At 45.6% G+C, this 14,287-nt stretch overlaps 1 protein-coding gene across 2 annotated transcripts; it reads right to left on the reverse strand.

Annotated features, from left to right (window-relative positions):
• Positions 1-1,193: 1,193 nt before the first annotated feature.
• hmgcs1 (3-hydroxy-3-methylglutaryl-CoA synthase 1 (soluble)) lies at positions 1,194-14,084 on the reverse strand. 2 transcript variants are annotated; one of them, XM_056290397.1, is made up of 10 exons: positions 14,014-14,084; positions 11,593-12,038; positions 11,365-11,490; positions 11,120-11,284; positions 7,574-7,754; positions 7,320-7,490; positions 7,125-7,231; positions 6,894-7,019; positions 2,342-2,499; positions 1,194-2,223 (listed from the first exon to the last, which is right to left on the reverse strand). In XM_056290397.1, exons 2-10 carry the CDS (start codon positions 12,035-12,037, stop codon positions 2,143-2,145), a joined length of 1,560 nt encoding a protein of 519 aa, XP_056146372.1. In that variant the 5' UTR covers position 12,038; positions 14,014-14,084; the 3' UTR covers positions 1,194-2,142. The 2 variants fall into 2 exon arrangements, with proteins under 2 accessions (XP_056146372.1, XP_056146373.1); XM_056290398.1 differs by lacking the exon at positions 14,014-14,084 and adding an exon at positions 12,242-12,348.
• Positions 14,085-14,287: the final 203 nt, after the last annotated feature.

Below are 14,287 nucleotides of genomic sequence, written 5' to 3' on the forward strand. Positions count from 1 at the left end.
TTAGCTTACAGAACTGCAAACTGTAGCTTACAGTTTGTGAGCTAACTGTAGCCTACAATTAGCTTACAGAACTGCAAACTGTAGCTTACAGTTAGATTACAGTTAGCTTGCACTGTAAGCAAACTGCAAACTGTAGCCTACAGTTAGCTTACACTGTGAGCCAACTGTAAGCTGTAGCTTACAGTTAGGTTACAGAACTGCAAACTAGATTACAGTTAGATTACAGTTAGCTTACACTCTGAGCTAACTGCAAACTGTAGCTTACAGTTAGGTTACAGAACTGCAAACTGTAGCTTACACTGTGAGCTAACTGTAAACTGTAGCCCACAGTTAGCTTACAGAACTGCAAACTGTAGCTTACAGTTAGCTTGCACTGTAAGCCAACTGCAAACTGTAGCCTACAGTTAGCTTACAGAACTGCAAACTGTAGCCTACAGTTAGCCTGCACTGTAAGCCAACTGCAAACTGTAGCCTACAGTTAGCTTACAGAACTGCAAACTGTAGCTTACAGTTAGCTTACACTGTGAGCTAACTAAACTGTAGCCTACAATTAGCTTACAGAACTGAAAACTGTAGTTTACAGTTAGATTACAGTTAGCTTACACTGTAAGCAAACTGCAAACTGTAGCCTACAGTTAGCTTACACTGTGAGCCAACTGTAAGCTGTAGCTTACAGTTAGGTTACAGAACTGCAAACTGTAGATTACAGTTAGATTACAGTTAGCTTACACTCTGAGCTAACTGCAAACTGTAGCCTACAGTTAGCTTACAGAACTACAAACTGTAGCTTACAGTTAGCTTACACTGTGAGCTAGCTGTAAACTGTAGCCTACAGTTAGCTTACAGAACTGCAAACTGTAGCCTACAGTTAGCCTGCACTGTAAGCCAACTGCAAACTGTAGCCTACAGTTAGCTTACAGAACTGCAAACTGTAGCTTACAGTTTGTGAGCTAACTGTAGCCTACAATTAGCTTACAGAACTGCAAGCTGTAGCTTACAGTTAGATTACAGTTAGCTTGCACTGTAAGCAAACTGCAAACTGTAGCCTACAGTTAGCTTACACTGTGAGCCAACTGTAAGCTGTAGCTTACAGTTAGGTTACAGAACTGCAAACTAGATTACAGTTAGATTACAGTTAGCTTACACTCTGAGCTAACTGCAAACTGTAGCCTACAGTTAGCTTACAGAACTGCAAACTGTAGCTTACAATTGGGTTACAGAACTGCAAACTGTAGCTTACAGTTAGATTAGTTAGCTTACACTGTGAGCTACTGCAAACTGTAGCTTACAGTTAGCTACTGTAGCTTACTGTAGCTAACTGTAAGCCTTACAGTTATCTTACCATTCCACCACTAGTAACCTGAGGGCACATCTCGAAAATAACACATCAGTTACAGCAAGAAAAGTGCTACAAAAAATGCAACTTGATTGATTGATTGAATTACGAATCATACATCTCGCTCGGAGAGACGGCACGTTTTCATTTCTCACTCCAGCACCAACCACGGAGCAGAGAGAGAGAGAGAGAGAGAGACAGAGACAGAGACATAGAGACAGAGGGCTATGGTCTTTCAATTAAGTTTTACAGTAGGACATTTTCTTATTTTGTAATGTGTAGGTATGTCGAGCTTTTAAAAGCCATGTCACTGAAATAAATATACTTATACAAGTAGTTATGTCTCTCGTTGTACTGGTTTGCCTTCTTGTGGACATAATGCGTAAAAATATATTCGAATGGTTTCAAACCTGTGTTTTTTTAGAAGGAATAATAGAACGTCATTTTTGGCCAAGTTTGACAGCCCTACCCACCACCCACCCCTTCGTCACAGCTAAGAAACAAACAAACAAAGGTCATTATCAGTGACTACGTACGACTATTGCAGTGTCCCCAAAAGAAAAAAGCCTCGCATTGACTTTTACATATTAAGAACAAACATCAAGATAACTAAGAATAAACCAAAAAACTTACAACACGTCAGAATTACAACTGGTCGCGGAAACCTTCCAGTGCTTCCTTTAAAACCTTCCCCGCGTGCAATGGTGATGGACGCACTTAGTGCGACCGTACCGCGGCTCAGCTAGCCTGCCCCCCCCCCCACTAAATCCAGACGTTCTCCAAGTGTTTGGGGGACACGGAAGCTCTCAGTGGTCACTGACGCCGTTATCAGGCTTGTTGGCGGTCGCCGGGATGCGGGGGATCTTTTTCACCGGGCTGGGGAGGCTCTGTAGACGAAAACAAAACGTTGGCATGAGACCTCTACAAAACTGGCACCAAGTAACAACGACAGGAACATTAACGAGGAAATGCCCATGCGCAACTGTTTCCTCTTCATCGCCATACCTCAGTAGCCAGGTTGGCGTTGCCAGGTGCCGCCTCCGGGGACAGGTTGTCGTTGACAGCGCGCCGGGCATACTCCCTGCGGTGCTTGTCATCCACTCGCGTCAGGTACCACGTTCCCGGGAACAGGTCCTCCACCGACCCCCGGGGGGTGTAACTGGCTATGGAAGACAGGGCAAAAAAAAGGAAAGCGGGGGGGGGGGGTTACACAAAACGAGGATAATGTCACAGTATTTGATGAGATCTAGCTAGCTAGCAAGTTGGTAAAGGTTCACAGAATTTGCGAAATTTTTAAATTCCGGGTGGAGGTTATATATCATGTCAGAAATGGATAATGGCAACAATATATAAAAAGAGGCATCCGAAATCTCCACCACGAAGCGGACATTTATCATAACAGACTTGCCCGATACTGGGGGGGGGGGGGGGGTCAGAACATCCCCAGTATGAAATTAGTGACTAGATGAAAGCAGAAATGAGTTTTGGGGGAGCGAGCTACTGGTTACAGCTAAACAAATCATCAAAAAAGTAAAAAAGCAAGTTTAATATTTGTTGATAATTTATTTTACAAAATCTAAAAAAAAAAATTTAAACAAATTTCCAAGTGCTCACAATTGTTACTAATACTGGAAAAAAAAGGGGGGGGCTCCACATGCTATACATACTGAACTATTTACATGTGTAATATCTGTGTATTATTACACAATAACTGTGATACCCTGCAGCTCACTTGCCTCAGATTTGTCACGTGACTTTCTCAGCCAAGTCATTCAAAGCTTCCCAGGTGCATCAAAGAGCCAGAAGGCTTTTTTTCTTTACGGGATCTGGCTAGGTTGTGGTGATGCACAATGGAGGACAGCTTCACCAGGGGCTGCTGCTCCTTCAAGGAAGACGTTCACAGTGTGACGTAGTTTCCTAGGAGGTGGAGCCATGTGTTGAACAGCCTAGCCGTTAACTTGTTACCACGCAAGTTAGCGCTGTATCGGTGTTGTTTTGTGTGGCGAGTAAACCTAATTAACTCGACTCGATATCTCCGTCTCCTCATTCCTGCACTCCCACAATATCCCTATTTTATGTTATTTTCCATGACACAAAGAATAAGATGGTGCATTTGGGTCAAGTGTCTGTTGGGGATGCTGCAACTTTGTATACCGAGAGTCATCAGAGATGATAAGACGCTACCAACCAACCAATACGCTGTCCTCCTTCAGCAGTGATGGAGCCTCTGTAATGACTGGACAGCCATCTCGTTTGCCTTCCATGTAGGTATGAGGGGACACTGTCATAGTGATCATTTGAATTATTTTAGGGAGGAAGAACTGCAGTTGGCCTAATAACTGTGTGGAACATAACCTCAATCCGGCTGTGTCGGAATGCATTAACTGTGTGTGTGTGTGTGTGTGTGTGTGTGTGTGTGTGTGTGTGCGTGTATATATATATATAGACACACACACACACACACACACACACACACACACACACACACACATACAGTGCATCCGGAAAGTATTCACACCCCTTCACTTTCCCCACATGTTGTTATGTTACAGCCTTATTCCAAAATGGAATAAATTCTTTTTTTTCTCATCAATCTACACACAATACCCCATAATGACAAAGTGAAAAAGGTTTTGTAGAAATTTTTGCAAATTTATTAAAAATAAAAAACTGAAATATTGCATGTACATAAGTATTCACACCCTTTGCTATGACACTCAAAATTGAGCTCAGGTTCATCCTGTTTCCACTGATCAGAGACGCTCCCCATCTACCCTTACAGAGCTCGAGAGGATCTGCAGAGAAGAATGGGAGAAATACCCCAAATATAGGTGTGCCAAGCTTGTAGCTTCATACCCAAGAAGACTTGAGGCTGTAATTGCTGCCAAGGGTGCCTCAACCAAGTACTGAGTAATATTACCCCATCCTGTGTTTGCTGCTGGTCTGTGTCTGTCTTGCACTGTCTGGCGAAGCCACAGCCCTTGTTTCACGTTACACATGTGCCTGCACATTGTTTTTAATGACAATAAATTCAACTGAACTATACTCGTTAGGGCGGCACGGTGGCGCAGTGGTTAGAGCAGTCGCCTCACAGCAAGAAGGTTCTGGGTTCGAGCCCCGGGGTAGTCCAACCTTGGGGGTCGTCCCGGGTCGTCCTCTGTGTGGAGTTTGCATGTTCTCTCATGTCTGTGTGGATTTCCTCCGGGTGCTCCGGTTTCCTCCCACAGTCCAAAAACATGTAGGTCAGGTGAATCGGGGTCACTACATTGTCCCTAGGTGTAAATGTGTGTGTGTGGACCCTGTGTGATGGCCTGGCGGCCTGTCCAGGGTGTCTCCCCGCCTGCTGCCTAATGACTGCTGGGATAGGCTCCAGCATCCCTGCAACCCTGAGAGCAGGATAAGCAGTTGGGATGATGGATGGATGGATAATGGATGGATGGGTAATGAATGGATGGATGAATGTACTCGTTAGGTTACTGTAAGTGCAATAAAAGCTTCACCCCCCCCCAAACAACCTCTCCAGTGTAACATAACGCATGAACTCGGCAGCAACAACACACACAATAGAAAATGTTACGCTCCATAACATATTGTACTCATAACAAGAGGTTTGTGCTAGGTCCAGATTGACTTGCCTTTATGGACCGAGGTCTGGACTTTGAGAAGCCCTGGTCTACTGATTTTAAAGAACAATTTAATCTTTCTTCTCACTTTGCTCCACTTCAGACCAAATCCCTGCAGGCCACGCTTCCAGAAGTGGCTTATAAGCAGAGCTCTGAGCTGTATCCCACACTGAGCTTTGCAGCTGCAGTCAAGCTCTGAGCCCTGTGCACACTGTCCACACTGCAGACACTGTCCACACTGTGCACACTGTCCACACCGCAGACACTGTCCATACTGCAGACACTGTGCACACTGTGCATACTGCAGACACTGTCCACACTGTGCACACTGTCCACACCTCAGACACTGTCCATACTGCAGACACTGTGCACACTGTGCATACTGCAGACACTGTCCACACTGTGCACACTGTCCACACCGCAGACACTGTGCACACTGTGCATACTGCAGACACTGTCCACACTGTGCACACTGTCCACACCGCAGACACTGTGCACACTGTCCATACTGCAGACACTGTGCACACTGTCCACACCGCAGACACTGTCCATACTGCAGACACTGTGCACACTGTGCATACTGCAGACACTGTCCACACTGTGCACACTGTCCATACTGCAGACACTGTCCACACCGCAGACACTGTCCATACTGCACACACTGTGCACACTGTGCATACTGCAGACACTGTCCACACTGTCCACACTGCAGACACTGTCCACACCACAGACACTGTCCATACTGCACACACTGTCCACACTGTGCATACTGCAGACACTGTCCACACTGTCCACACTGCAGACACTGTCCACACCGCAGACACTGTCCATACTGCACACACTGTGCACACTGTGCATACTGCAGACACTGTCCATACTGCAGACACTGTGCACACTGTGCATACTGCAGACACTGTCCATACTGTGCATACTGCAGACACTGTCCATACTGCAGACACTGTGCATACCGCAGACACTGTGCACACTGTGCATACTGCAGACACTGTCCACACTGTGCACACTGTGCACACTGCAGACACTGTGCATACCGCAGACACTGTGCACACTGTGCATACTGCAGACACTGTCCACACTGTGCACACTGTGCACACTGCAGACACTGTCCACACTGCAGACATGCAGAGGCTGTTTTCTGCTCTCAACACTGTAATATGGACCAGACCAGGAGGCCTTGAACTACATAGTGTTTAAAGAATGGAATGCTCTGCCTGCTATATGTACGGCTGTCAATGAATTAGAGATTTTTACATCTTATTAATTGCATGATATGCTGATTAATTAATCCAATTAATCACATATAATCAAGACTGGTTGGAAAGGCCCCCAAATGAAGATATTTCAACTCATGAACATAACATTATTGTGGCACATGAGTACAGCACTGAATAGAAATATCAAAAGGTGCATTAAAAATCCATAAACTGTTTTACTTCCAGTCCATCCATCATCCAACTGCCTATCCTGCTCAGGGTCATGGGATGCTGCAGCCTATCCCAGCAGTCACTGGGCGGCAGGCGGGGGGACACACACATCACACAGGACCGACACACGGACACACACACATTCACACCTAGGGACAATTTAGTACGGCCGATTCACCTGACCTACATGTCTTTGGACTGTCTGTCCATCTGTCTGTCTGTCTGTCTAGACTTCCAATCACTTTTCCAAATACATGTCTCTTAATAATTGACATGGTCAGAACTGGCATTTTTTTCAATCATATAATTATTAGAAATGCTAAAATGTGTTGTTTGTAAAAACAGTGTTTGTGTGAGCCAGGTGACGGCACGGTACATGTGTGTGCACATGGATCAGGATGGTCCCCCCCTCCGCTTCATTTGAGCAGGAAAAAACCCTGGAAAACCACTGTGTCTTAAGTAGCTCAAACCAGCAGTGCTTTCCAGCCTCACCTTCATGGTGCCGCTCCTCCCGCAACTTCAAGTTCTCGGTGAAGATGGCGGGTGACACCTTCCGCCTGGAGTCCAGTCTGGCACGCAGGTTGTACAAGCTGGAAACCATCTTGTCCAGTCTGGAGCCTGGTAAGACGACAACACAATAAACAAACACAAACACCGTTGAAATACCTGTTTTTTCACAAATCGGACTTATTCTGTTTTTCCCGCTTTGCCATCCGAACTCACCGGGTGTGCTGTCCTGCGTCACCCTGACAGAGTAGAGCGTGGCGGCGAACCCAGAGCCATAGGAGAAGATCCCTATCCTCTGGCCCGCCAGTTCTTGTGGCATGTGTCTGCATAACAAAACAGAAAAACAAGTCAGAACTACGTGAGGGAGAAAGGTACTGGCTAGCTTTTGCATGTTTGGCATGCGGTACATACTGTGCAAGGACCGAGGCGAGGCAGCCGTACACAGATGGCGTGTACATGTTGCCGTTCTGGCTGGATACCAACAGGGATGGCTTGGTCTTTTGCTCAAACAGCTGGATGCTAGCTGCCATGAACGCCTTCTCCACATCACGGTCGAAGTAGGTGTCCTCGGGCCGCACGTCTCTGAAAACAAAACACACACAAACATTCGCAAGAGCGTCACCAGATTAAAAAAAATAAGAAAAAAAGAGGAGGAGTCAATTCACCTGAACGCCCCCAGGCCGGCGAAAAGCTCTGTGTTGCCGCCGTCTCCACCGCAGGCGTCCGGGTTTGTGAGGAAGTCGTTGAGCAGCAGCCGCGCAAGTGACTTCTGCACCAGCTTGCAGTAGGGTGAGTGGAAGACCACGTAGCCGAAGTCGTCCAAGCTGAAGCGCTTGTCCACACCATCTAGCGCCGCACGACAACAAACAAAACCAGTAAGTCTTACCGCTGCTCCGCCTTCCATCATCAAGCTGTTTCGAGTGCATCGCCGCTGGTGTTGTTTTTCCCATGAAGTTAGAAATAGCAGTTTGTGTGTGTGTGTGTGTGAGGGGGGCGGTCAATATGGGTGGAGCTTATGGGGCTCCAGGAGAGTGTGCCCCCCCAAAATTGCAGAAAATCGACGGCAAGCCCTAATGCTGTGTTCCATTCCAAGTCTGAGGTCGAAATTTTCCTGCTGTCAATTTCCAATTTCTGACTTCCAAGCATTCCAGGTGCACCATGACAACAAATAAAGAACACTGCTGACCATGACAACAAAAAACAACATGGCTGACGAAGACGACAAACAAACAACATGGCTGACCATGACAACAAACAAACAACCTGGCTGACCATGACAACAAACAACATGGCTGACCATGACAACAAACAACCTGGCTGACCGTGACAACAAACAACATGGCTGACCATGACAACAAACAAAAAACATGTCTTACCGTGACAACAAACAACATGGCTGACCATGATAACAAACATGGCTAACCGTGACAACAAACAAACAACATGGCTGACCATGACAACAAACAAATAAAAAACATGGTTGACCGTGATAACAAACAAACACCATGGCTGACCGTGACCAGAAACAAACAAAAAACATGGCTGACCATGACAACAAACACACAAACAAACAACATGGCTGACCGTGACAAACGTGTGTTCTTATTGGCGAAGGTATAAACAACTGAATTGTGAGACGTACAGCCTCTTTGCATATATAAATTAAAGAGGAATAACTTTTGTGTTGGGATCATTTTCAGATTGTTTACCATAACCAGCTACGTAATAACATTGTTGACATATTTTGACATCACTTTACATGCAGAACAGGATTTACTATATGATAGTATGTATAATTGTAATTAAATACAGGCAAATATACTTTACGTTAACAGTGGGTCTTGCCACTGTTGTGTGACGTCAGACAACTGCTCCTCCATGAAGCCGGGGTAGATGGATTTTCCCCGAGTTTACAAGTAGGAACTAAGACTTTGAGTGGCGTTCCATTGTACTTTTTCTAGTAAGTTAGAAAATCTTCATTTTTGAGTTGTCTGGAATGCAGCACAAGCTCAATCATACTCGGACTTCAGCTGCATGCTTTTTTTTTTTAAACCCACGGATCTGATGTCACTTGTGAGCTAATCGGACATGGCCATTAATTGGACAACAAAGACTTTGCTTCCTGAACTCTTTTGAGTGTATTTTAAGGATTTGGGGCTGCTGATCATAAAAATCACCTTAAAATGTTCCTATCGCATACCGTTTTGTAGATATAACCTATTTTTGTGATTTCCTGTCATATTTTAAGTCTACTAGTATATTACCCACAAACAAGCTGTGTTGGTCAGTCCCAGCATGCCTGGGCAGCACTCAGTGTAGGTGCTATGCAGAGGTTGTCTTAGGCAGCCTGGGCATTCTGAGTCAGGTCAGATGCTGCAGACAGGTTATAGAAGCTGCTCACATGTACACATGCTGTTTGGACGCATGTTGGTGCACATGTTCTTCAGGCAGTAGCATCGTGAGTATACTTAACAACAGAATGTATTGTCTTCAGGAAGATTTAATACAGCAGAAATGTCTCGTCAGTGTTGCAGCAGCTGCAGTACATACTGTTACATCTGTGGGGAGGACACGCTTAAGACTTAAAGACCCACCATGACTGCACTTATTAAGAAAGCCTTTGAGCTCTACTTCAGATGTAACATTGGTGACCAAGAGAAACCCTGGGCTCCCCACATTTGTTGTGCAACATGTACAGTCAACCTGAGAGCCTGGCTCAGAGGTACTTGGAAGTCAATGCCATTTGCAGTCCCAATGATATGGCGAGAACAGAGGGATCACATGACGGACTGTTACTTCAGTCTGACCAATATGTCTGGCTTCTCTACTAACAATAAGAAATCTACTGAATACCCCAACCTGCCTTCAGCCATGACACCAGTGCCACATGATAACAGTTTGCCAGTACGGAGGCCACCAGAGACATGGAGCCTAGATGAGGCAGATGAAGATGCCACGACACATGAACCAGATGTGGTGAACGACACTGATCCAGATGTTGAACCCTTTATGCCTGGTTACCCTCATCTGATAACACAGCCAGAATTAAATGACCTGGTATTGGCACTGCGACTAGGAATGCAGCTCGGATATACGAAGTACTGGTGTTTCCTGTGTGAATGGGACAGCCGTGCTAAAGAGTCACATCACATTAAAAAGACCTGGCCACTCTGTAGGCATTTCATTCCAGGGCAGAAAGGTGTGGAGCATAAACCACTTGTCCACCCAACAAAGATATTTCTGCCTCCTCTTCATATAAAACTCAGACTGATGAAACATTTTGTGAAAGCCATGAACAAAGAAGCTGATGGATTTCACTATTTGAGAGAGATGTTTCCAAGAATAACTGATGCCAAGATGAAGGAAGACATTTTTGTTGGTCCACAAATCAGACAGGTCATCAGTGACAGGGAGGTAGAAGATCTGCTAGTGGGGCAGAGGAAATAGCATGGAAGGCATTTAAAGTTGTTGTTGAGATTTTTTTTGGCAACTACAGAGCACCAAACTACACTGAGTTGCTGGACAACATGCTTAAAGCACACAAAACCATGAAGTGACACATGTCACTGAAAATTCATGTTCTGCATCATGCTTGGACTTCTTCCCTACTGATCTTGGTGCAGTCAGTGACGAACATGGTGAAAGGTTTCACCAGGACATTGTGACCATGGAAAAGAGGTAACAGGGCAACTGGAATCCATCAGTGCTGGCAGACTATCTTTGGACACTGACACGAGAGACACCAGATGCTGAGTACAAACAAATATAATCTGCAAAATATTTTAAGCTCAGTTGAACTAACAACACAATGTGTCAGCACCATTATGTGATTAAACATGTTAAATTCAATAAAAGTTATTTTAATGTTTCTCCAAATACTTAGGTGATCTACTACTACTACTTTCATTATTTTTGTGTTCAGCTTGACATTGTCTATCATAATCTCAATTTTTTTTTTCAGGGAGCAAAACGTTTGAAAACATTTGTTACCCAGTGAATCGGGAAGCATCTAATAGATGTCGCACACCCAAATTTGTGTTTAGTGTACTAAGAAACATTGATTAGCTAGCTCACTTATCATCGATTCATACGATTAACGTCGTTGGCGTTGCCGTAGCAGTTCCATGTTAGCTTGTGGGTTCCGTTTGTCTTGTGCCAGGCTAGCTTTAGCAGTACATCAAACGTTAACGTGGTCAGTTCCAAAGTCTTACCTCGCTGCCATTGTGCATGGATCTTGTCACGGTACAATGCGTAGCAGCGGTCCAAGGCGCTCAAGTAGCACTTGATGGACAGTTTGCCGTCCACCACCGGGTATTCGGACGCCATGTCCGGCTTGTAGAAGTCATAGGCATGCTGCATGTGCGTCGCCCGCAGCCCTGTGACACGGCAGAGAGGTTCGTGGACAGAAATACAAAAAAACAACAACAAAGTCATCAGGTGTACGATGGAGCCTCACCTCGTTCAAAGATCAGCGGGGCATCGGGGCCAACCAGCATGGCGACGGCACCGGCACCACCGGTGGGCCGGGCGTTCCCCGCAGCATACACAGCAATATCCGCCGCCACCACCAGGGCATAGCGACCTGAAAAAGAGAACAAATGAGAAAAACATCCAATCAGGAGCAGCGGCTCGTGAATTAGGTTAGTGACTCCTCCTAAGACCACCAAACAACAACAAACCTCACCGTCCCAGGAGCTGGACTCCACCCAGTTGACAGCGTTGAAGAGTGCGGCTGTGCCACCGTAGCAGGCATTGGTGGTGTCCACGCCCTCCACGTCGCCGTTGCCAGACTCCTCAAACAGCTGCATGATGACTGTCTTCACGGACTTGGACTTGTCAATGATTGTCTCTGTACCAACTTCAAGGCGGCCTACGCTGGCATACGCCACGCCGCTGCGCTCCATCAGCCGCTGCACAACCGTCAGGCACAGAGAGTTGATGTCCTCGCGGTCAGTGCAGAAGCCCATGCGCACCTGGCCGAGGCCGATGGTATACTTGCCCGCCGGCACGCCGTCGAAGTGCTCCAGCTCCGCCTGCTCAATGTACTGCGACGGGAAGTAGAGCTCCATGGCCAGGATGCCAACATCCTTCGGCCAATTTGCCGCCATTGCCGACACCGACCCGGGCATCCTGCGGAGAGCTGAGGTTAACCCTGCTTTATGGTGGCAGAAATGCTTACTTCACACACAATGCATACTAGGACGTGTAGTCCCAAGACTCCGCAGAGAGCGAGAGACAAATCCTCCATCTTTAAATGCCCCCCCAAAACTGCTAAGTTACACAAAACAACCGGTGTAATTACATCCCTGTGATTGGGTAGATAGTGTACTTACCCGGATGTTTTATCCTAGTTGGTGGTATTTGTGGGAGGTTTTAAATAGCTCCGTTTGTGTGTTTAGTCCAGGGATGGGTAATCTTATCCAGAAAAGGCCGGTGTGGGTTCAGGTTTTTGTTCAAACCAAGCAGTTACACACCTGATCCTATTAATTAACCAGTAGAGTCTTTGCTAAAGAACTTGATTAGGAGACACAGGTATGTAATTGCTTGGTTGGAACAAAAACCTGCACCCACACTGGCCCTTTCTGATTAAGATTGCCCACCCCTGGTATAGTCCCTCAAAAAGGAGATGGTCGCTGACAAATGACGTCACGGACCAACTAAACGGCTGTCATGGACGAGGAACGGCCCTTATCAAGGTTAATGACCATCGCTAATAACAACCTACTTGCTGTTGGCTATACTCAAGTCATTTCCAGTTAAAAATAAAAAATAAACAACATCTAAATCTCACAATCTAAAACGTGATTTGTGTTTATAAAGTTAAAACGTAGATGGCAGCAGTATTAACCCATCTTTTGACTTGACTGACAACGTCTCCAGTGTGATCTGGAGAGCACAGCTGGTAGTGTTGTGGAAAGAGAACGTCCGGTGCTGTTAGCGCAGGAGTTGCATGTGCACAGGGCTAATCCACACCCATTCACCCAGTTACACACTGGGCAGTACTTAAGAAACCACCCTGATTTGAACGCAAAGCCTACTTTGGCTGTCAGCATTAGCTCGCTAATGTATAATGTTCGCTAATTAGTGGCGTCACTAACGAGTGCTCAAGTCGGGTTTAAAGTTGAAAAAGTTTAATTAACACCATTTAACATTGTATTGGCTAGCTTAAAAATGCTATTTTTAGCGATTTTACCCCGCAAATTAGTTAATCATCAAGTTCTCGGCTAGCGTTGTGAGGTCCGCTGTCGCTTGTTGCTGTCGGCGTTTTTTAATGACAACCATCAATTAAAAAAGTAGGTCAAACAAAAGAACATTATCATCGTTAGATTAAATAGACTATTAGTTAATAAATATTGTTGCTACATCCTGAGGATCCGTTGCCATTCTGCCACCAAGGGGTCATCATCCCCACCCAGATGAGCGACACCGGGACTTGTTAGGGACCGTCGATCAATTTTAGTGAAGGCAGGGGGAAGAGAGGGTACGATATGTAGCAAAGGGCCCGGGCTGGATTCTGCACCAGGCCGCTGCGGTAAAGACTCAGCCTTGATGCGTGTTTATCTTTTTCTACAACACTATTACATGAACACGATATAGCTTAAAAAGATGCGAAACGGAAACGTTATTATTTGTTTTTTACGCCATATAAGATTGAATCGACTCGACCAACCCGGACCCAATGAAGCGACGGCATCGAAAGTAGACTTTTCGTAAAAGCGAGCGGAATAAATTCTTCCGGATTAAAAAAAAAGAAGATGAATTTAAATGAAAACACATATACACAAAAATAAACCCATCATGAAGGCGTTTCTATATTCTATTCTGGGAGAAACACATCAGTCCAACGTCCTGTTTCTACCCGGACTCTAATGTTAACCGGACTTTAGCCCAGGGTCGCAATATTACGCTCATTAAACTTGACGTTCTTGTTGTGTCTTTTTTTTAAAGCAACGCGTTAAATGTAACGTTAATTCCCCTTTCTGCTTGAACAGAAGCTTAAACATGTTAGCATACAGCCGCGACCCAAACTTGCTAACACTTCAAAATGTCACAAATTAACGTAAATTAACCTGATCGATTTACGACAAAAATAAGTTTGACTTACCTTGAAACGATTACGGTGAAGATTTCGTTCAAAAAAAATCCAACCTCGAGTCCTTTTTTCTCGATCGCGTTTTAAATAACGTCTCACTTTAAGTACGTACGCCGAGCTGTCGCACCACCTTTGACCGGAGCGCTCGTCCAATCGCTGCGCAGAGCGTCCGCCTTTTACGTCATGAGGACGTACGACAGCGCGGCGTGGCGTGTCGTGGCGAGAGCTGACTGCGGACCAATCAGAGGGCCCCAATTAGAGGCCCCGCCCCCTTACCACTCCTTCC

This window comes from Lampris incognitus, chromosome 12 (assembly GCF_029633865.1).
Source record: "Lampris incognitus isolate fLamInc1 chromosome 12, fLamInc1.hap2, whole genome shotgun sequence".
Taxonomy (NCBI): Eukaryota; Metazoa; Chordata; class Actinopteri; order Lampriformes; family Lampridae; genus Lampris; species Lampris incognitus.

Coding starts and splice junctions, on each gene's coding strand:
- hmgcs1 (XM_056290397.1), bottom strand. CDS start 12,037: ATGCCCGGGTCGGTGTCGGCAATGGCGGCAAATTGGCCGAAGGATGTT. Junction 7,755..11,119: donor CCATGCACAATGGCAGCGAG/GTAAGACTTTGG, acceptor GTGCGGCGCTAG/ATGGTGTGGACAAGCGCTTC. Junction 2,500..6,893: donor GGAGGAGCGGCACCATGAAG/GTGAGGCTGGAA, acceptor TGTCTTCCATAG/CCAGTTACACCCCCCGGGGG.